The sequence below is a fragment of the Pleurodeles waltl genome, chromosome 1_1, assembly GCF_031143425.1.
Source record: "Pleurodeles waltl isolate 20211129_DDA chromosome 1_1, aPleWal1.hap1.20221129, whole genome shotgun sequence".
In the NCBI taxonomy this organism is placed as follows: domain Eukaryota; kingdom Metazoa; phylum Chordata; class Amphibia; order Caudata; family Salamandridae; genus Pleurodeles; species Pleurodeles waltl.
Window position 1 is genome coordinate 385739655 of NC_090436.1, and position 22646 is coordinate 385762300.

Below are 22646 nucleotides of genomic sequence, written 5' to 3' on the forward strand. Positions count from 1 at the left end.
AGTAAAGCCTATGTGTTTTGGGCACCACTTTGACCTCTGCACCTGACCGGCCCTGAGCTGCTGGTGTGGTAACTTTGGGGTTGCTCTGAACCCCCAACGGTGGGCTACTTTGGACCCAACTTTGAACCCTGTAGGTGGTTTACTTACCTGCAAAACTAACACTTACCTCCCCCAAGGAACTGTTAAAAATTGCACTAAGTGTCTAGTTTTAAAATAGCTTATTGCCATTTGTGTGAAAACTGTATATGCTATTTTGCTAATTCAAAGTTCCTAAAGTTCCTAAGTGAAGTACCTTTCATTTAAAGTATTGTTTGTAAATCTTGAACCTGTGGTTCTTAAAATAAACTAAGAAAATATATTTTTCTATACAAAAACCTATTGGCCTGGAAGTGTGTGTTCCTCATTTATTGCCTGTGTGTGTACAACAAATGCTTAACACTACCCTCTGATAAGCCTACTGCTCGACCACACTACCACAAAATAGAGCATTAGAATTATCTCATTTTGCAACTATCTTACCTCTAAGGGGAACCCTTGGACTCTGTGCATGCTATTTCTTACTTTGAAATAGTACATACAGAGCCAACTTCCTACAGTGACCACTAAGGGTCACTTTAAAGGAGGCCCATTTCTAGGAGCATGTATTGGTAGGGACTTTATTGACATCAAAGTAGTCGCCGATCATTTGGCTCAGAGAGGCACGGAATGCAGGATCCTCGAGCTCTGTGGGGACAAGAGGTAGGGTACTGAGGGTTGTGATCAGATTGTGTTCGACCCAGAAAGTCAGTCTGTGTGATCATTTGTGTAAGTTTGGTCATGCAGACCAGTCTGTCAATGCATTCATAGAGTCCGTGTGGGGCTGAGTAGTAAGAGTATACCCTTGTAGATTCGTTATGGAGTCACCATACATCCATTAGGCCTCAGTGGTGTAGCCAAGTTGTCATTGTGAGGGCATTGGAGGGTGCAGCAGTGCGGGACAGTGACGGGAATGAGCAGGCCATGTGTATCTAAGACACTGTTAAAGTCGCCCCATAGCAGTCAGGGGAGACCACTCCATCTAGAGAGCACCTTTGTTAGTGCTTGTAAAAAGGGGTTTTGATCAGTGTTAAGGGCATAATGCTACCAATAGGTATATGCCTGAAATCTAATCTCCCCTTAAGGAATACGTAGCATCCCACATCATCGATTACTTCTTCCTCTACTGTGAACAGAGTATCAGGGTGGATCCATATTAGCACCCCACAACCGTAGGAAGAGTAGTTTGTGGAATAAACCACCCCACGTCATTTCTTTAAGAGTTTGTCAGCTTCCGACGTTAGATGTGATTCTTGTATTAGGGCGATTTGTATACTGTGTCATCTAAGGTAGGTGTATTTAGCATAACTTCTGGCAAGAGTGTGCATTCTGCGCACATTTCATATCACCAGGCTAATGTGGGTCATGAGTGATGTAAATGGTGATAGTGAACGCAGAACATTTCCTGTGCCATCTGTAGGGCTGAGTCTTTGGTCCGGGAAAAGCAAAAATGTTTTTAGTGTATAGTGTCTCGGGTGTTCTAGAAAAGAGCATCATTATGTAGAGGAAATAAAGATTAGAAATGAATAATAACACAGTAAATACCAAAAGAGCAGTGCATTAAAACAGGTGCCCACCCAAACTATATATAGAGATTGTGATATAATAGGGGGAGCTAGGCGAAGGGCAACTCAGAGTGAGGGGCGAAAAGGGTTTGCTTAGTTCACAGCTTAGGTCCCGCTGGAGCGCCTTTGAGCCTGCAGGCAAACAGGGGCCCCATCGGATTCCACGCCGGCAGCTTCGACCTCTGTGCTGTTGGCGACTCCTGAATCCGATACCGGATCCAGGACACCGAGTGCACACAGTCTGCCTCCTCCAGTGTCATTCCCGATGTCAACGCTCACCACTTTGCCAACGCCCACTCACGGTGCGAGCCCCATCCTCATCCCAGATGAGCCGGAATGACATCGTACAACTCCGATCCCGACTTCGATGGCGCTGACAGGAGCCAGATCAGGGCCTGAGACCTATTTTGATCAGCCAGGTACAGGTGAGGAATGGGAGGGGGGTCCCATGACCCTTTAGAATATGGTTTGGAGCATATAGACTGGTATGAGGAACTAGGGGAAGCCAGTGGACTGGACACTTCTCCAGATCCTGGAATGCTCTCACCTCCTACTGTGGCTATGGGGGATGGAGCTTCATATGCTATGGTGGTTCGTAGGGCAGCTGAGGTCTTGGACCAAGATTTGTCACTGGTTCCAGTCAGGACTAACCTCCTAACTGAGGTACTTCAGCTGGGGGTTTCCACATCAGAAGTGATGTTACCCTTAAATGAAGCCCTCACTCGTCCTGCTGGGGACGTGGTCCAACCCAGCATAAGAGCTCCTGTTTATAGGAAAATCGGCCGCCGCCTTAGACCAGCTCCAAATGATTTTAGTTTCCTCACCCAACACCCCACCCCAGAGAGGTTGGTGGTCCAGGCTGCCACTTCCCATGGTGCCGTCCCTTCCGCTCCCCCTGATAGGGAATCCAAGAGGCTGGACCAACTTGGGAAGAAGATGTTTTCTTCCTCCAGCTTAGCATTGAGGTCTGTAAACACCTCATGCCTGTTGGGCCATTTTTCCCATACTTTATGGGATACAGTGGCAAAGGTGCTGCCCCAAGTCCCGGAGGGCGTACGGGACACTCTCTCACAAGCTGTTAATTATAGTAGAGCGCAGCCAAGTTTACAATTAGGTGTGGTTTGTACATGACCTACTCACTGGACAGAGCGATTTCATCGACGGAGGCCCTTTGACGCCACGCCTGGCTTTGTACTTCTGGCTTTTCGGGGGATGTCCGGGCAAACCTTATGGGCATGCCCTTCGATGACTCACGCCTATTTGGAGGAAAGGCAGACTCTGCGCTTGAGCGGTTCAAAGACTCTCAGGCTAGGGCCAGATTGTTGGGCCTTCGGCGCCCACTCGCCAGCAGTCTGCCTGTCGAGGCTTCAGAAGGAGTGTGGTACCAGGCAACCCACCAATCAGCCACCGTCCTCCGTCAATACAACATCCAGTACGAGGACGAGGTCGTGCGTGGTACCTTCAGACCCAGAAGGTCTAGCCAGAGGTCGGCCACCACCCAGCCCCCCTCCTCCACAGCACCCAAGCCCTCCTAATATGATTCTGCTAGACCATTCATGTCCCGTTGGAGGGAGGATTCAATTTCATCTCCCTCACTGGAGGTCCATAACATTGGACAAATGGGTCTTGCAGATAATACAGAAGGGCTATTCCCTTCCCTTCCAGTCTTTTCCTCCCTCCATGCCTCCTTTAAATGAACATCTGATGGGGGATCATTTAGTCTTGTTCCGTGAGTAAGTTTCAGCTCTTTTGGCCAAGGGAGCCATAGAAAGGGTCCAAATGTCAGAAGTAGGCAGTGGTTGTTATTCACGCTACTTTCTGATTCCCAAAAAGAACAAGGGTCTTCGCCCTGTTCTGGGTTTAAGGGACAACAATCTCTTCCTCAAAAGGGAGGAATTCAAGATGCTCACTCTTGCTCAGGTCTTTTTTGCCCTAGACCAAGGAGACTGGATGGTAGCGCTAGACTTACAAGATGTGCATTTCACATCCCCCATCCTGCTGGCCCACAGGCGTTATTTGCAGTTCAAGGTGGGCCACGAGCACTTTCAGTTTACCGTGCTCCCCTTTGGTCTCACCAGTGCCCCTCAGATGTTCACAAAAATGATGACGGTGGTGGCAACTCATCTATGCAGGCTAGGGATTTCAGTCTTCCCCTACCTCGATGACTGGCTGTTGAAGGCACCTATGCCCCAGGCTCTCATCACCTAGCTTCAGACTACGGCAAACCACCTGCATTTGTTGGGGTTTACTATAAATGTGCTGAAGTTACACCTGACTCCCTCTCGGAAGCTCCCTTTCATCGGAGCTGTTCTGGACACAGTGCAGTTTCAGGCTCATCCTCCGGCAGCGAGTCCAGGATATTCAGGTTATACCAGGGGAAGCTGCTCTGTTAGGGCGGAGGAGCGTCGCCCTCCTGCCAGCAGCAGCAGGAGCTGCAAACCTTTAGAAACAAAACAACAAAAACGCTGTTTATTGTTGTTTTATTTCTAAAGGGGCGGGGCCATGGGGGTGACGAGCTTGGAGGGGAGTGCACAGAGCACTCCCCTTAGTGTGTATGTATGTTTTGCCGGCCGTCTCGGCTCTCTCCAACCCAGCACTGTGTTGCAGAGTTGGAGAGAACCTGCACAGGCTCTTAGTCTGCGCTGGAGAACCCTGCCGGGGCGCTCCAGCCAATCATGATGCTGCTTTAACCAGCATCATGATTAGCGCAGAGCAGGCTGGGAGCCTGTGCCTGGAGTACAACGGAGGCGACGCAGAAGCAGCGCAGCAACAAGCTAAGTAGATTTTTATATATAGATAGATATTTGTTTTGCCTCCCCCTGCCCCGCCACCATGCCGAGTCACCAGCCACGACTGTATGATACTGATGTTTCGCCCTCTATCCTGGATTTTGGTGAGACAGACTCTGAGGCTGCTGGGCCTCTTGGCCTCCTGCATCCTGTTAGTTAAACATGCCAGATAGCATATGCAGTGGCACTCGAAGTTCCAGTGTGCACAGCATCCGGGAAATCTAATCAACACAGTTCAGATCTCGAAGGGGACGGCAAAAGACCTGCAGTGGTGGTTAGCGATTGGGTCAGAGGCAAACTCCTCTACTTTGCCCAACCAGATCTCACAGTAGTGACAGATGCATCACTTCTGGGATCGGGCAGCCATCTGTGAGAGGTGGAGATCAGAGGCCTCTGGTCTCCGGCAGAATCCGAACTCCATATCAGCTTACTGGAGTTCCAGGCGATCCGACTGGCATTGAAAGCATTTCTTCCAGTTATAAAGGGGAAGATGGTGCTGGTGTTCATGGACAACACTGGACCAGCAATGTGGAACTGCAACAAGCAGGGCGGTATGGGGTCGTGGACCCTTTGTCAAGAGGCCCTGCATCTCTGGAGATGGCTGAAACAGCAGGGCATAACCCTGGTGGTTCAACATCTGGCAGGTTCTCTGAACGTTAGGGCGGACGAACTAAGCCACGAATGGTGTCTCCACCCGGAAGTGGCTCAAGGACTCTTTCAGCAGTGGGGAGAGCCTTGGTTAGATCTGTTTGCCTCCACAGAGAACGTGCAATGTCAGCAGTATTGCGCGTTGGAGTTTCAAAGGCAGCAATCACTTGGCAACGCTTTTCGACAAAAGTGGAGTTCAGGCCTCCTGTACGCCTTTCCGCCCCTACCACTTCTGCCCAGAGTTCTTAAGAAGATCAAGAATGACTGGGCCCAAGTAATCCTTATGTCTCCAGTTTGGGCATGGAGAGTCTGATATCTCGAGCTTCTGAAAACAAGCATCGATCCTCCAATCAGGCTCCCCCTTCTGGAGGGTCTTCTGTTGCAGCAGCAGGGAAAGATTCTTCACCCAAACCTGTCAACTCTGCACCTTCATGCGTGGAGATTGATCTTCAGCAGTTGACGGCTTTTGACCTTCCCCCCCGAAGTCTGTAAAGTTATTCTGCCAGCCAGGCATCCCTCCACTAAAATGGTATACTCCTGCCGTTGGAAACGTTTTGTACATTATTGTGCAGAAAGAGCTATTGATCCTCTTTCTGCTTCTCTTTCTGATATCTTTCTCTTTATATTATTCCTTGCCCAGCAGGGTTCTGCCTTGAGTACTCTCAAGAGTTATCTATCTTCCTTATATAGGCATTGCTTTGGCTGTCTGAGCAGCCTTCATTGTTCAAAGCTCCCATTGTACTGAGATTCCTCAAAGGGCTTGCACATATGGTTTCCTCTATGCCCTTTTCTATGCCTCAATGGGACTTAAATCCTATCCTTACATTTCTTATGTGTGCTCCCTTCAAGCCCTTACATAGCTGTCCCCTCCAGCTGCTCACCATCAAGACAGCCTTCTTAGTGGCAATAACATCTGCCAGGAAGGTGAGATGCAAGCACTGTCATCAAAGCCACAGTATCTCACTATCTATCCAGACGAGGTGGTTCTCAGAACATGTGCCTCTTTCCTCCCTAAGGTGGTGACCCCATTTCATCTGGGTCAGAACATCATCCTGCCAACCTTCTTTGCTCCACTGCATCCCTATAAAGAAGAGGAGCGACTGCACCGGCTGGATCCAAAAAGAGCATTGTGGTTCTACCTTGACCGGACAAAAGAGTTCCATGTGGATGACCAACTCTTTGAGAGGTACGTGGGGGCAAAGACAGGTCAGGCAGTGCAGAAAAAAACATTTCGCGCTAGGTCATTCTCTGCATTAAAATCTGCTACGCACTGGCCAAGAAGCAGCCTTCTGAGGGCTCATTCCACCAGAGGCAAGGCTGCTACCACTGCGGTAGCATGAGGAGTTCCAGTCCTGGATATCTGTCAGGCAGCAACGTGGGCATCCTTTCACATGTTTGCAAAACACTACTGTCTGGATAATCAGATCCGGAGGGATGGACACTTTGCCTGTTCAGTCCTGCAGGACTTTTTAGTGTAAAGGAGATATATATCCGCAGCCCACCGCCAGGAAGTTATGGCTTGGGTATCTATTCTAAGGTAAGGAATCTGCAGCTGGAAGTCTCTATCAGATGAACAAGCTACTTACCTCCGGTAACAAATTATCTGGTAGAGACTATCTAGCTGCAGATTCCTTACATCCACCCATGCGTCCCTGCTCTGCAGATTTGTCTAATAGGGTTAGGTTTTATCCCTTTCAGAGTCCTAGTTTCACACAGACAAACTGTTGTTTCTATTCATGACTCTGCGCTTCTAGCGTGGAAGTTCATGGGTAAAAGAAGTGACGTACGTGCGCTGGGTGGTGCCTTTATAGGCAACCATGATGTCACAGTCAGCTCCAACGATGCCACGCAGATCCAAACGATGCCACTCGATGGCGTGCACAGGGTACTGCTCAGCAAAATATTCCAGATTCCAAGCTGATGCCAGGAAATTCCAGGGTAAGGAATCTGCAGCTAGATAGCATCTCTACCAGATAATGGGTTACCAAAGCTAAGTAACTTGTTCATCAATCCAACATAATATCCCACCCAGCTGCCATTGATTCTTTCCTCTTCGATACGCCCCTCCCCTGCATCACAATGGAGCAAAAGATAGAACTAGACAAGCCAATCACACTGACTGAAGTCCAAGATGCTGTCCGTGCACTATTCAACAGGAAAATCCATGGCCCAGATGGGCTGCCTGCTGAATTTTACAAAGCATACATGTCGCTCCTCACGCCACACCCACATCAACTCTATGGGGAAGCCCTTACTACAGCCCAGCTTCCTGATACTCTTTGAGACGCCAAACTAATTTTGCTGCCTAAACCACAGAGACCCAAGCAGCATACACTCTTACAGGCCCCTAGCACTGTGAACTCTGATTATAAAATATTAGCTAAAATCATAGCGACTCGATTGGCTCATCTGGTCCCTGCATTGGTGCTTGCCGATCTAAATGGCTTTGTGCCAGCACACACCATGACCCTCAATATAAGATGTTTTTTCCGAGTCTTGAAATATGTGCTGCTCCATTGGCACCAAGCAGGACGCCTAGTCCTCGACTTAGAAAAGGCGTTTGATTCTCTGGAGTGGCCGTTTCTATTCAGTGTCTTGCCACAGTACGGGCTGCGGTCCCGGTTCATCCAGCTGATCAAACTACTATACAGTTTCCTGATGGCCAGAGTAAAAACAAGCCCCCTGCTTTCAGGCTCTATGAGGGTGCAAAGAAAGATGAAGCAGGGATGCCCACTTCCTCTTCGCTCTAGCCACAGAGCCCCTTGCCGTCACATTACGGATGCAAGGCCGGGACTGGGCTATACCATTGGGAGACGAGATGCACTCGGTGTCCCTCTATGCTTATGATGTCATTTATCTGAGAGACCTGACCCATTTCCCCGCCTCCATAGCAACTGCTCTCAACACTTCCATCTCAGGACTGTGAGTCAGTTGGTCTAAATCCTGCATTTTCCCGCTGGTTCCCACCACACCGGATCCCAGCCCATTCCCTGCGGCCCCTAACCTTTCCGAGCAGCCCGACACTTTCAGATATCTGGGCATCCGGATCTACCACACAGATGGCAACTTATTTGACAGTAATCTGTTGAGAACGCTCACCTCACTCAAATCCCAGATGACTTTCTGGAGGGCACTGCCCCTGTCTGTAATAGGCAGAGTGGCACTCATTAAACTGGTTATTTTGCCCCACCTCTTATACTTCTTTGTCAATCTCCCACTACACCTCCCTGCCTCATTCTTTCGCTCCCTCAAACGCGTTCTGCGCAGATGTATCTGGAGCACCTCTCACGGAGTTGCCCTCTCCAAACTCTACAGACCAGGGAATGCTGGCACTCCCGCATCTCGAACACTACTACTTAGCAGCGCAACTGCAATGGGTGGCACACTGGTTGTCATCCAAACATCTATCTGACACAGCCACAACGTCTCGACCTTGGACACTTTCAAAACTACTGCACCTAATCCATCGCTGCGCCAGGCTCTCACCGCAACAACCATTACTGTTACGTGTGGCATAACAATGCTACCACAGATATCTATACCTCACCAAAACAATGATTCCCTACGCTCCAGCTATTCCACTCTTGGGGACTCCACGAGATCCACAGGTAACCACATTGCCAGCTCTCTCTCTGGCACGATGCAGGAGTCCGCACATTGGGAAATCTTTGACAGCGGCACACTCTCCCAGTACAAATCCCTAATAGACAAAGCTGAGCTGCCCTCCGTAAGCGTGTTGCAGCTGGCCTGGGGAGACCTAATGCAAGAACCTCCCATTCCCCTCAACCTGCAGTTCCTCCATGTGTTTGTAAGTTAGAGACACTTGGTGTGTTAGCTAGCAGACTCTCTGCTGCAGCAGATGTCTGGTCCTCTTGTGGCCTTTCAAGACCGTCAGGAGGCAGATAGAGGGAGACCTTTCACAGACAAAGAATTGTGCACATTACTTGAGGGTCCCAGACATATCCCCCGCAATATGCACTTCCAACTAAAACAGTTCTGCATCATGCAGAGAGCCTACCTTACACCCGACAAGATTCGCCACATGCTAGCGCTGTCACTTGCTAATAGCAGAACTTATAAACATACATGCCTCTGCTTGCTCCAGTACTGGACTATGATACTCTGCCAGTTGTCTCGCTGTGTGAATCGCATCGTACCGGAGAACTGGGAGACCTGTATCCTTGGACTCTTTGGTAGAGCTAAAAAGCATAAAGCCACATGCAGATTCCTCGATTTGGGCCTTATAGTCGCAAAACAAAACAACTCATTGCTCACCAATGGCAGTCATCCGACCCACATTACGAAGCGTGGTTGTAATCCAGGAGTGTCTGGGCGCAAGCATAGGGAACTGCCCGACACTGTAAAGTTCGCCTTGGCCAGTGTAAATACCCACTCGCTATTAGCTGGGACATGATCCTGGCTGACCTTCACACACCCCTGCACACACAATAGGTACACATCCCCAACAGATGACACTGCCAGTGCATCGGTATCCTCCCCACTATCTGACATACCTAACGCCTAGCAGCGCGTTCACCGGACTCCCGAAGGCCACAGAACCTGACCCATTCCCCCACTGCGATTAATGATATATCTATAAGGTTCCAGTTGCACCGGCTGAGGAGCTTTCTTGCCATCCGGTTAGACTTGCAATGTAACTGCCTCTGGGTCTTATAGCCCTTCTCCCTTTATGCCCCTCGCCCTTCTCCCTTCCCTACTGCTCCCCTTCTCCCAGCATTTACCTTCTCATCCTATCCTTTCCCCTCTTCTTTAATCTCATTTTTCTTAACAGTTCCATATTTACATGTTCTAGTTATTCCCTCTTTTCTAGCGATTTGAATCCATTGCACCATCACTATTTTTGGTCTTGCAACAACATTGATGCAGACCTTGTCCCTGATACGTACTACTTTAAACATATGCACGCACTGGATGGACACCATCCCACGTCTTCATTCCAGTCACCTTTTCCACAAACTAATACCCTATACACTGTCAATATTCAGTAAGTATGTAACAAGTTGAAATGTCCTCATTACGGTTAATGTTGCCCTTAAGTATACATTGTCTCTGTTACAACAACAAAATTGAACTGTGTACTGAATGTATTGAACAAACTGTAAACAATAATAACAATAAAACAGATTCAAACAATAAAAGGAAGAGAGGCGTCACTGGTTGGACCCCCCAAGAGAGCACTTAGCTTTTATATAAATCAGACTCAAATTCACTGATTGGATGACCAACTTTTTGTGGAATTCTGTGGTTTTAAGTAGAGAAAGACAGTCCGAAAAATGGACCTTATCCAGAGGGATCATTCTCTTCATATAACTGTGTTATGCCCTTACCAAAATGGAGCTTGAGGGCCTTCAGGCTCATTCTACCAGATCTAAGGCCACCACTGACCACAGGTGTTCTGTGCTGAACATCTGTGAGGGGACTAAATCGACATCTGCCCACACCTTCACCAGGCATTACTGCCTTGGCTCTCAGGTTCCTCGAGAGAGCCATTTTGCCCACTTTGTCCTAAAAGATTTCCTAGTGTTAAGTTCACTCTTTAGACCTCCCATTTTTTTGGGAAACTACCACTATGGTATCTTTTCAAAAGGTAAAGAATCCGCAGTTAGAAGTATCCATCAGAAGAACAAGTTACTTAGCTTCAACAATGCTCTTTCTATTGGATGCTACAGATTCCTCACTGACCCAACCTCCTTTCTTTTCTGTTGAATGGACCTTCTGGTATATATAGGGTTCTGTGTTCGATTCATCATACTGTCCCAGTTCCCAAGCTGTTAGTTACTGACTCTTCATAAATAAGGTTGCAAAATGCTTTATTATAAACTGATATCAACACTCAGGGTTGGTGCCTATGTGGCTTATTGCTGTCACTTCCAGAGGAGAAACGGAGACCGTATCCATCCCGTTTGCACCACTTATCGTCACAAAGGAGCAATTGCTATTAAGTCTCTGGATTCAGTCTGCTGCCTGAGGTAATTCAAAAGGTGCGGAATCTGTAGATCGAGTATTCACCAGAAAGAGCATTACATCTTATCATGGGGCTCCATGTTCAATCTAACAGTAAAAAAATAAGAATATAGCCTCAGTGCTTGTGAAGACATTTGTCAGAGGAGTGAAGGTTGTAAATTTGTAAATACCGCACTGCAGTTTTACACCAATTTGGCATTGTAATTGTGAACAGGTAAAATGTGTAATTTGGAGTGGGCAAAAACCAATCCGCAGACAGGAAAGTGTCACTTCTAGTAGCAGACATCTGTTTGCCAGCAGAATGGATCCAATGCTGCTTAGTGCGGATAGCTGACACAACTGTATAATGTCCTGACCGTTTTCTAAACCACTGTTAAAGCCTGTTGTCAGATCTGCTGAAATACAAAGTCTTGTTTATATTGAAACATTTTGTATGTGTTTGATTTCCCAGGAAATAGAACGGTTAAAAGAAGAGATAGAACATGCCAGAGAGCTTCAGGCACAGAGAGATTCTTTGACACAAAAACTACAGGTAATTCATTTTGTATAGTATTATAGCCAATGTTAATGTGGCAAAAATATGACTTATGGCCAGACTCAGTGCTTGTATTCGAATTCGGAAGCTAACTACTGGTCCAGTGGTGGAATTAGAAGAATAAGGTATTTTTTATTTGTAGCAAAAGGTTTCTTTTTAGATGGCTTTTCTGTAGTGGCATTTTCAGTTGTCCGTACATACAGCTTCTGGTGGCCTTTATTGATTTACAGGGCTTACTCTTGTGTCAAAATATTCTGGCATTATCCGCCCTCAAGGATTTGTTTTACGCAATACCACTTTTTCAACAACCCAATGGCTGTGGAAACAGGGCCTGACTGCAAGACCTCCCCCGCTTTGCACGGCCTTCCCCTGTTTGTGGCAACTCACTGCAGACATTCAGACCCCATCCCTTCTTTCTTTTTTTTTTTTCTTTTTTCTGATCCCCAGGGTGCCAGCACAACCCCTTGTGCTCCAGTGAGACTTCTGCTAGAATCCATAAGGCTGAGCAGGCTCCTGCAGGATCAGAGAAACCCACAAAAAAAATAATAATAATAATTTGGCTGCAGAGTACGCCTATACAGTACCCCAGTATACCTTTTTTTTTAAAATATATATTTTCTTAAAATATTCAGGACATGCGGACCAAGTCCACATGTCCTGAAACAACAAGCACAACATTTCTCAGCATGCTGAGGTCAGCCAATAAGAGCACAAGCTTGCACCGGAGTACGCAGGAGCTAGTAGGCAGCCGATTGGGGGGGGCATTGCCCAATCAGATTATTTTATTATTTGAAGTTGCGTGGTTGTTCAACTCTTGCAAGCCTCCCGCAAACTCAACCGTCAAGATATACAATGTTTTTTAACCTTAATTTCTGAAAAACTAATACACCGAATCACAAAAAAACTGCTTTCTCGACCAAGATCTAGCTTTCTGCCAATTTGATGTAATTCCGTCAGACATTTTCGCTGTAACACTGTTCAATTTTCCTTTGGAAAACCACATCAGGAAATTGTGTTTTGGGACCACTCTTTCGTCTCGGCCCCTTCTTAACAGATCACCCTGAAACTTTCTTGTAAGTAGCTGAGTTGAAAAAATTTAGTTTTTTGGAAAGTTCATGAAGATTTTCAAATCACTCTAAAGTTATTAGTAAACCCAAAACTCTGTTTCTTTGGAAATGAGTTTCCAACTATAGCTTCACAGTGGCAACTCTAAGTAAAGTTATAGTTAAGTAAAAATTTCAGTGATAACATAACATTTTAAAATCAAAAACCCCAGTCACCAGTTGTTGTTTTCTCTAGTAAGTAACTCACGCCCCCACCGGCAGAGTTTTCTCTTCAATGATGTAATTTCAAATGCTGCAGTAACGTTGCCAATGATATTCCAGAACTTGTCGTGGGCATTGTAATAATGGGGTACTTAGCTGTGCATGGTGGAGGCATGAGTAATAGCTACATTAGGGCATGACTAGAGATAAATATAATTGCTAAATGTCAGTGTTTTTTTTCTTTTGTTTAAAACATTATCACTGAAATTTTCACTGAACTATAACATTACTGCAACCTTTGTTTTTTCAGTGAGTTTCTAGTTTTGTTTTTTAAAATATTAAGTAATATTTTATCACCATACATAAACCCAACCCCATGCTGCATTCAGCCAAAGACCATGCGTCTAACCCTCTGCGGGCAGCCAAAGCTCCCACCATTCATGGCCTTCTGGCTGCACTCAGTTAAACGTACTGACTTTGCCCAAGCTTCACAACACCAAAATATAAAAATTGAGGCTATTATCTATCATGTTTCTTGAAAAATCAACAATATTTTTAATCTAGCATATAGTTCAGTAATTCACTCAATGCAGTGTTTAATAATTGTGATTATTATAAATGTTTTTTAAAACATCTGAGTCTTTCTTATTGCATTTTGTGTGCTGAAAAATGTTAAAAGAAAGAAGAAAGACTTGGAGACATTTTTTTTCTTTTTAAATATAACCATCATGTCTCTCAGTCTTTATTGTTTTTTTAAACATTTTTTTGCCTCTTCAAAATGCAATCATAAAATCAACCACAAGAGGGTCTTGCACTCCAGGCAAAGAGCATAGAGTTCCAGCTAGGAGTGCTTAAAAATATGGCAACCTCTCCTGGGTCATGGTTTTAATGACCCAGGAGAATTACTGTTTTTCTTTTTATTATTTTGCTTGAAAGCTGCAGAACTCCTTGCAGGTCCACACAATATTTGAAAAAGGCTTGGTGGTGCCCCTCCCTATTTAGGGGGGCACCACCAAGCTTTAGAAATTATTAATATAAAAGCCCTTGGAGGGCATTATGGGGCTCCCTGGGCCCTTTCTTTTTTTATTAAGGGGAGGGGCCCCTGTCTCCCGTCCCCAAGCCACTGCGGCCCCATGGACCTCATCCCTGGGCCTTTATTTTTTAATAAGGCGAGGGGGGCATGCTCAGCCCACCTTCCCCAAGAGCCACTTTGGACCCGAGGGGGCCACATCCTTTAGGGACTTTCTTTTTTTTATCTGGAGGGGGTGTATGGCTCCCCTTTCCACGAGTCAATAGTAGCCCTGGGAGCGCCATATCTGGGGCCATACATAAGTGTGTTGGTGCTGACCAATGGGGCACCCATAGCACACATGAGCAATGGGGGGCCCCAGCACCCCTGCAATCAGCTAGCTTTCCGCATGCACCCATCCACCAGTGCAGGTATTTTTCACTGCTTCTGCGAGATAGGAGCAATGTGAGTTTCCCGTCCACAAGAGCGCGGGCTGGGAAACACATGTCTTTTCCTATCCGGCAGGGCGCATTTTTAAAGCTTCCAACGGGTGGGAGCAGACATGAATTATCTGCCCATGCTCCAGCGGGCAGGGAAGCTACTGTGTCCTGAGGGTGGGCTCCCTGGGACAGAGTCATTGAGCAAGCCCTGGGGAATGGGGTCAGTAGCACCTTAACAGGTGCAGTTAGGGGGGGGCCACAACCCCTTAGCCTTAAAAATTGATGTTGGCCCTAGGTGATGGGATACCAAGATAGGCTCCTTCTGCTTTAATATTGATGTCTGCCCTACATTGATTGGGTCCCTCTGACAGGCTCAGGGAGGGAGGCCGTGCACCCTACTTTCCTATGTCTTAAATGATGGGCTCCGGGGTCAAAATCGACTCAAGGAAGGGGGGCACCACACACACCCCTCTCCCCAAATAATGTATTAGTTTGACCCCCCGGGACCTGACCCATCCTTGCAATCACATAAAAGAAAAAGAAAATACAGCCTACAGTTTTGATTTATTTTTTATTGCCAAGGTCCCACGGGTTTGCAGCAGAAACACAAATTTATTTGTGGGTTTTTTGTCATTTTGCTCCCCTTATATACTTTTCTTTTTTTTTTAAGCAAACTCAGGGTAGGGGACTAAGTCCCGTAGTCCTGTAATGGCTTCCAGGATCATATTCTCTCATGTTGTGGCCAGCCAATCAGAGTGATTGCTCATGGGGGAGTCTGAATCCAGCAGGGGCAATATGGCCTAAGGGAAATAAAGCTCCCGGCAGCAATCAGAATGCTCTAATTTTTAACGTGCTCCCACGAGAGACGAAACCGACCAGCTATCTGTATACATTTTAACCTTAATTTCTCAAAAACTACTGAACAATATTACATAATTTGCCTTGATGTAATTCAGCTCAATCATATAAATCCGGTAAAGAAGTTTTCAAAAAGCATTAACATTTTTTTGCATGTGTCACTCATCAACACTTATGCCCCAGTGGGCTAATACATTGATCTATCTCATATATTGGGGAATTTGAGAAAAAAAGAACATTTAATCCAAAATTATCTAATACAAATTGTCAAAACGTTGTCCGTTGCTGAAGCCGAGCTGTCTTAATTGTCCTGTCTGAAGATACTGCCCCTGAAAAACAAAACAAAATAATACACAACAATTACTTAACATCCCACAGTTTAAAAATTCCTTCAAAACTTCACTAACAAAACTCTGAATAGCAGCTCAACAATCAATACTATTGTAATACATCACTTAATTACCTGAAGTGGACATATAACTCCTCATCTATATTCAGACCATACAGTTCCATTGTATGTAAATGAAAGATTTACCTGGATTCCATCCTGCGTAGGTCCTTCTCCCTATCACCACCTCCAGATCTCTTGGGTACGTGGTCTATTACACTATAAGACGACAGCAATGTATGATCATCACTATGAATCTTATGAAAATGGCCGACAACTGGATATGTGTTGTCTGAATGTTTTATTGCTCTTAAATGCTGGAGGATGAGTTTGTGTGCTAGGAGGATCGTACTTCCCAGATCGCACTAAGGGCAATGACATGCAAGTTTGTATACCACAAATTCTGATTTGCAATTAATAGATTTCCCTATTTTGATCTTTTTCTGAAAGGGTATAACAGTCTCTGACAAATTCTTACAGTTTTCATGGGCTTTGCATTTATGGCATTTGTGGAAGTCTGAGGTGGGGTTAACCCTGACTGTTTCTTAGTTGTAACCTAATTGCGTACTAGGTAGTCTCTCATAAATTTAGCTTTCCTATATGTAATCTGTGGTCTGTTTCCAACCGTACACCCAATAACTGGGTCATTTATTTATTAAATGCCAGTGTTTTACCAATGCTTGTCTAAGCTGAAGATGGAGGTCATAATATGTAGTAATGAATCTTATAATACCAGTTCCACCAGTTGATCTTTTCTCCTTCTTGCTAGGTCCAAAGAAGATCTATTCCTTTCCTTGTTGGGCTACTCTTGCTTTTGCTCATGAGAGGGTAGTCTCACAGTAACCCCTATCTCGTAGCCTCTACCATCTCCTCCTGTGATTTTTCATACTGGGATTGAGTACTACAGATGCACCTGGCCCTTGATAGTTCCCCGTAAGGTATACTCTCCCTAAGTGCTGTTGGGTGGAAACTTTGGGCATGTAGGATATTATTACCTGCTGTTAATTTTCCATAGACTGTGGTCACCAGTTTGGAATGCTGCACCTGCATTCTTACATCTAGGAAGTCTGTCTGTTCCTCACTTATGTTACATGTCAAGTTCAGATTGAGATCATTATCATTGATGATCTCTACAAACCTCTTGGCTGAGGATTCATACTCGTGCCATATCACAGAAATGTCATCTTTGAACCTGATCCATAAAAGGATTTTGTCTGTCCAAAATGTCCATTGCTTGACTATGAACAGCCTGCTCCTCCCACTAGCCCATATGCAAATTAGCATAGCTGGGGGCGATGCAGGTTCCCATCGCTGCCCCCCTCTGCTGCTGCAACAATTCTCCATTGAACATGAAGATATTCTTAGTCAAACACCATTCAATCATTTGTAACAACATAGCATTGTGTGCATGGTATGTATGGGGACATACTCAGGAAATGTTTTATAGCTCTCAAACCATCATTGTGACATAGACTCATATACAAGATGGTCACATCCAGTGTCATTAACATGTCACCCTCACAAGCAACATCAAAAATCCTTTTAAGACGATCAGTGGTATCCCTAATGTAAGAGGGAAGGGTCCTCACAAGAGGCTGCAGAAATCGATCAATATAGATCGAAGTGTGCTTAAAAAGGTTACTTATTGCCGCTGTAAAAGGTCTCCCAGGAGGGTTAATAGCGTTTCTATGGACCTTAAGGATAAAATACAATATAGGTACCACAGATTCATTGGTTCTTTAAAAACTATACTCATTTCAACTCAACATTTCAGAGTCTCTCCATTCAGTCAGTTGTGTCAGGTACTTTTCCCTCACTCCTTTGTACTCCTCTCCTGCGATTCTAACATAACAGTGAATGTCATTCAATTTATTGTATGCTTTTCTCATGTATTTTGTTTTACTCCAGAGGACTATGTTGCCCCTCTTTTTCAGAGAACCTTACAACACAATCTTCTCTGTTCGACCATTTTTCCATCACCTGCCTGAATTTTCTAGTTTCTTGTGTATGGCTACTACCTCTTCTACCGGTCAATGGAATTTGCCTCATCTCCACCATCATTGCCTCTGAAAATACCTCAATACTGTGATGCATACTGGGTGGAACAAACTTTGAGGCTGGCTTAAAATCTGTATTGCCTCCCTCATTGAGATCCAACATTTCCTGAATTTGAGTACACTCTATCGTGGATTCCATTTCTGTGTCTTCCTCACTCAAGGTTACCAGATCTCTCAAACCATTTAGATCGTAAACTTGTAATGTATCCAAATCATGTCCAGTGCTAATTTTCCTTGTCCAGATTTTAAAGCATAACATTTCCTCAGTCTCAACTTGAATAAAAAATCTATATAAATCAATATGGGATTGTACATAATTAAATTGGAATCTGGGGCAAAACGACAGATCTATAGACAGTACAGACTCATGATCTGGTGAAAGGGGTATATCTGTTAGGTTTATTTCTGTATTTTCTGACTTTGTGTTGTCCATCCTTTCTGCTCGATATCTGATCCTTTTACTTTGTGCCTCTCTTCTTTGCTTCCTGTTTCTCCGGGTCTTTGTCTTCTTGGGCTGTGGCTGGTCTGGTGTGGTTGGTTTAAAAAACAAAACTCATCTTGAACTCTAGCATGTGCATTCCCCTCCTCCACACACACTATCTCCACTTCAAAGCCTGTATCTGAGCTGATGTCACTAGAGGGTATTCTCCTATGTAGTTGATTGGTTTCTTCTACGCGCCACCCGCACATTCCTACAAAGTGTTTAGCAAAAGTAAATCTCTGTCCCCGCTCAATATCCATCTTATCACGGTGAAATTTGTTGGCTTTTCTCCGTTTCACTCTTGCCTCGTGTTTTGCCAGGCGCACTGTCAATTTGTGTCTAAATTTCTTAATTCGGTCTTCATTTTGATCTTTACTAAACAAATCATTAAATTATTTTATTTGCCCCAAACAAAATACTGTCCCATTCAGTGTCTACATATTTCACTAGAATCTTCATCATATTCATTGAGCTGTTATTGTTAATTTTCACCCACTTCCTAATAAGGTCCAGGTGGGGGTTTCATAATTGGAAACAATCACTGTTGTGTATTTATTATTATTTTTTAGGGGCAGTACCTTGTGGCAGGACAATTGAGAAAGCTCTGTTAAGGACAATGTTTTGACAATTTGTTTTAGATAAATTTGGATTAAAGAATATTTGTTTCTTAAAATCAGCAATATATGAGATAGATCAATGATTTAGCCCACTGGGGCATAATTGTTTATGAGTGACACATGCAAATAAGATGTTTATGCTTTTTGGAAACTTCTTTACCACATTTATGTGATTGAGCCGAATTACAACAAAGCAAATTATGTAATATTGTTAATGATATGTGTCACCTTGGGCATAATATTCTAATTATTATTTTTATTCTACTTTTTGAATTTGCTGATTTGTAAGGTAAAAGGTATGAAATTTGAGATTCCAGATTGCCAAATCTTGATTGATTTCGATCATTTAAACCTATGTGAATATGGCGCTGCCCTTAGGGGATGTGTTCTTTCACTTTTTGTGTAATGTCCATTTTATGTGTTAATGAATTCACTGGGTTGGTATTTAATATGCATAGAACTAATGAACCATGTTGTGATAAAGGTGCAAGTAGCACCAAACACGTTGAGATCTATCTGTCAATAAATTTGTTACAACATACGTCAAGCAGAGTGCTGTGATTTCCTTTAAATGTGGGAGAAATCGATTTTGGAACAGTGTGGCTTGTGGGCTACCAAAGCATCAGTGGTGCCGGCTTACAACGCTACACAGAGCACTGTTAAATTCCACAAAACACTCCACTCCCTTCTGAAAGAAAGCCCATGTCTTGAGAAAGTCTTGTAAAACGCCGAAATGTGTTCATGGATCACTCGCCTTTTTGTCGACAGCACTTGAAAAACTTCCCGGAGAGTGGCAAGCCTTCTTTCAGATGGGAGAGGACTGTTTTTGTATTACCTAGTGCCCGTCGCCACTAGGTAGTTATAGTTAGGACCTAGTTTGTATAGAAAAAGTGTTTTTTTACTTTCCTATATCTTTGGCACCGTTTGAGGAATCTTCCCAACATTTTCCCAAAACAATGACTCTCAAGCCAGCTGCTGTCCTGAAAGTTTTGGGATGATACGTCAAGAGGGGGCCGAGAAAAAGGGGTGGTAACCAGAACACATCTTCTCCATGTTAATTTTCATAGAGATTGTGAACAGGAATAGTGGCCGAACCGCTGGACAGATTAACAACAAATTTGGCAGAGAGCTAGCTCTTGGTCCAGAAAGTGACCTTTTTGTGATTAAGTGTAAATTCGTTCAGTAGTTTTTGAGATAATTAAGATAATTTTTATTTGGATATATTGGGATGTGGATTCTCCTCGATTCTTCCTTGGATTCACAAATCTACGCCCCAACAATGTTGTGATTGGCTGGCCGCAACTGGGAAATTGGCTGGCGGGACTCGATTCCCAGCGGGGAAAATAAAGTTAAAGAGTGATAGAATGGGTCAGGGTAGATGTACCCTGACCCCATGGGACTAATATAGGAGCCTGTGAGGGACCCCTCATGGGCAAATAAATTCCAAAAATGTTTTTTTCTTTACCATGCAAGGAGCCGTGGATCCTTCCCTAATCTTCCCCGGATCCTCACGGGTTCGGATGGATTTGGGGAGGATTCAGGGATCCAGACCCCAATTTAAAATATAAAATACACCCAGGAATCCACACACCTACTCACACACTCGCTCACAGACCCACTTACACACTCATGCAGCCACTCACACATCCACTCACAGACCCTCAAAACCACTCACACCCACTCACAGACCCGCACAGCTTTCACACACCCACTCAAACACTCACACACCCATGCAGCCACTGACACACCAACTCACAGACCCACAAACCACTCACACACCCACTCTCATACCCACACCCACTCATACACCCAGTCACTCCCACACCCACTCACAGACCCACACAGCCAGTCACACACCCGCCCACTTACAAACCCACATAACCACTCCCACACCCACTCCCACACTCATGTTGCAGGGACCCTATAGTTAGTTAATAGCATTAAAAATTATAGAAATTCACAAAAAAAAAAGCAAAGGTTACAGGGATGTTATAGTTAGAAAATACAATTTAAAAAAAGCCTTAGAAATTCACTGAAAAAACCCAAAGGTTTATATTATAGCTAGGCTCAGATTTCACTCGAACAAAATCATTGAAATCCAGCAGTTAAAGTTAGACTTATTCCAAGTAACTATAACTTGCGTCCCTGCCATGCACAGGTTTTGCTTCAATAATGTGACTTCTAATGTTTCATTGATATTTTTATTGATGTTATAAAAGTTGTCATGAGCGCTGTAATATCTGGGGTAATTAGCAGTGCATGGGGGGGACGCGAGGTATAGTCACCTTAGGCCGTGACTTATAGTTACTTGAAATAACTCTAACAATAACTGCTGGATTTCAGTGGTTTTGTACGAGTGAAATCTGAGCCTGACTATAACGTCCGTGTAACTTTTGTTTTTTTTTGTGAATATATATATATATCCTAACAAGTGCGGTGTCTGCTCCCTGTGCGTGTCTTAGATAGCAAGCACAGAACCACAGCTCTAATTTTTCCAGCATTTATTGTATCAAAATGACAGAAAAATCTCTACGTGTTTCGGAGCGAAAGCAGACACCGCGCTTGTTAGGATATTTGGGGTTCGCCACCCCACCATGAGCTTACCACATCTTAAGTGACTGGAGCGCGGCGAACCAGGATTGATTTTGGTATGTGTATATACAATATATATATATATAGATATATAGATATATAGATATCTAGATATATATATATGCACACTTTAAAAACTAAGGCCAATATTTATACTTTTTTAGCACCGCATTTGCGCCGCTTTTTGATGCAAAAACGGTGCATACTTACAAAATACAATTGTATTTTGCAAGTTAGCGCCGCTTTTGCTTAAAAAAATGACGCAAATGCAGCGCTAAAAAAGTATAAATATGGGCCAAAGACTAGAGCTTTTTGACTTTGACAACCTAATTCAGGCTATGTTGCCCAGTTTCTGTAAAATATTGTTTTAAAAAGAAGGCAATTTAGAAAGCAGAGAAAGTCACTATTTAATTAAAAGTTACTAGAAACCTCTGAACATATGAGGAAAAAAGAAAATGTATACAAATAGGGTGTAGCCTGGAAAGTATCTCATCGTGCCCTGCCAGTGACACCTAATTTATTTTTTCTTGATCCTGGTGACAGGATCTTGAACACTGAGCATGTTTTGCTTTTTTTTCCAAATCTTTTATAAAACTTACACACTCAAAGTGTTTAGGACTGAGAGTATTTTTTTCTGTTACCTAACAGAAAAAATGTGTTAGAAAGGAAATGCCATCAGTCTTCATAGAATGGCCTTTCTCTGGAAGGAAATTGGCAAAGACAAACCCCCACAGTGTCTGTGTAGTTTGCCTTGTGGATTTTCATTGGCACAAAGAATTGACTTTCTGTTAACAAAAAAACAAAAAAAACATGTTCAGGGGTAGCCTCAGGGACAAGGCACAGATTCAGATGCACAGCCTCCTAGAGTACTAGCAAAGGTGCCAAGAATCTGCTTCAACAAGATCTGAAAAGGCTGCAGAGGGGCCACTTCACCACCTCAAGCGACTCCTTGAGAGCAAGATCTAGAGAGAGGCTGCATTGAGAGAAGTACCAAGGCTCCCGCTGCTGTAAAGATGTAAGACATTGAAGATGGATATTGCTGCCACATGCTTTCCACTGACACCTCTTTTGATATTTAAGAATTCAAGCAAATTGATGTTGACAGAGAAGTGTCCCTTAAACCTCAGGCTCTGAGTTCTCTGAGGTATTCACTATCACACCGTGCTTCAACTGTGGCAAGTCTGTCATCATATACTGCATCTTCAAAGCATGGTGTGTGTGTACATAAAATAATTTTTGTTTGTGACAAGTATGTTTAAACGTAGTGAGGCTGCAAGGAAGTAGCGGTTGAAAAGTGCATGCCTACTAATGATCAAGGAAAAGTGCATCATGCTGTGAGGCA

General features: G+C 44.3%; 1 protein-coding gene across 2 annotated transcripts in view; it reads left to right on the plus strand.

Moving 5' to 3' along the window:
- HOMER1 (homer scaffold protein 1) overlaps positions 1-22646 on the plus strand; it is a 720670-nt gene that overhangs the window by 692383 nt on the left and 5641 nt on the right. For both annotated transcript variants that reach the window (XM_069223247.1, XM_069223237.1), the window contains exon 9: positions 11514-11594. In XM_069223247.1, coding sequence (XP_069079348.1) covers positions 11514-11594 — 81 coding nt within the window. The remainder of the gene's footprint in view (positions 1-11513; positions 11595-22646) is intronic.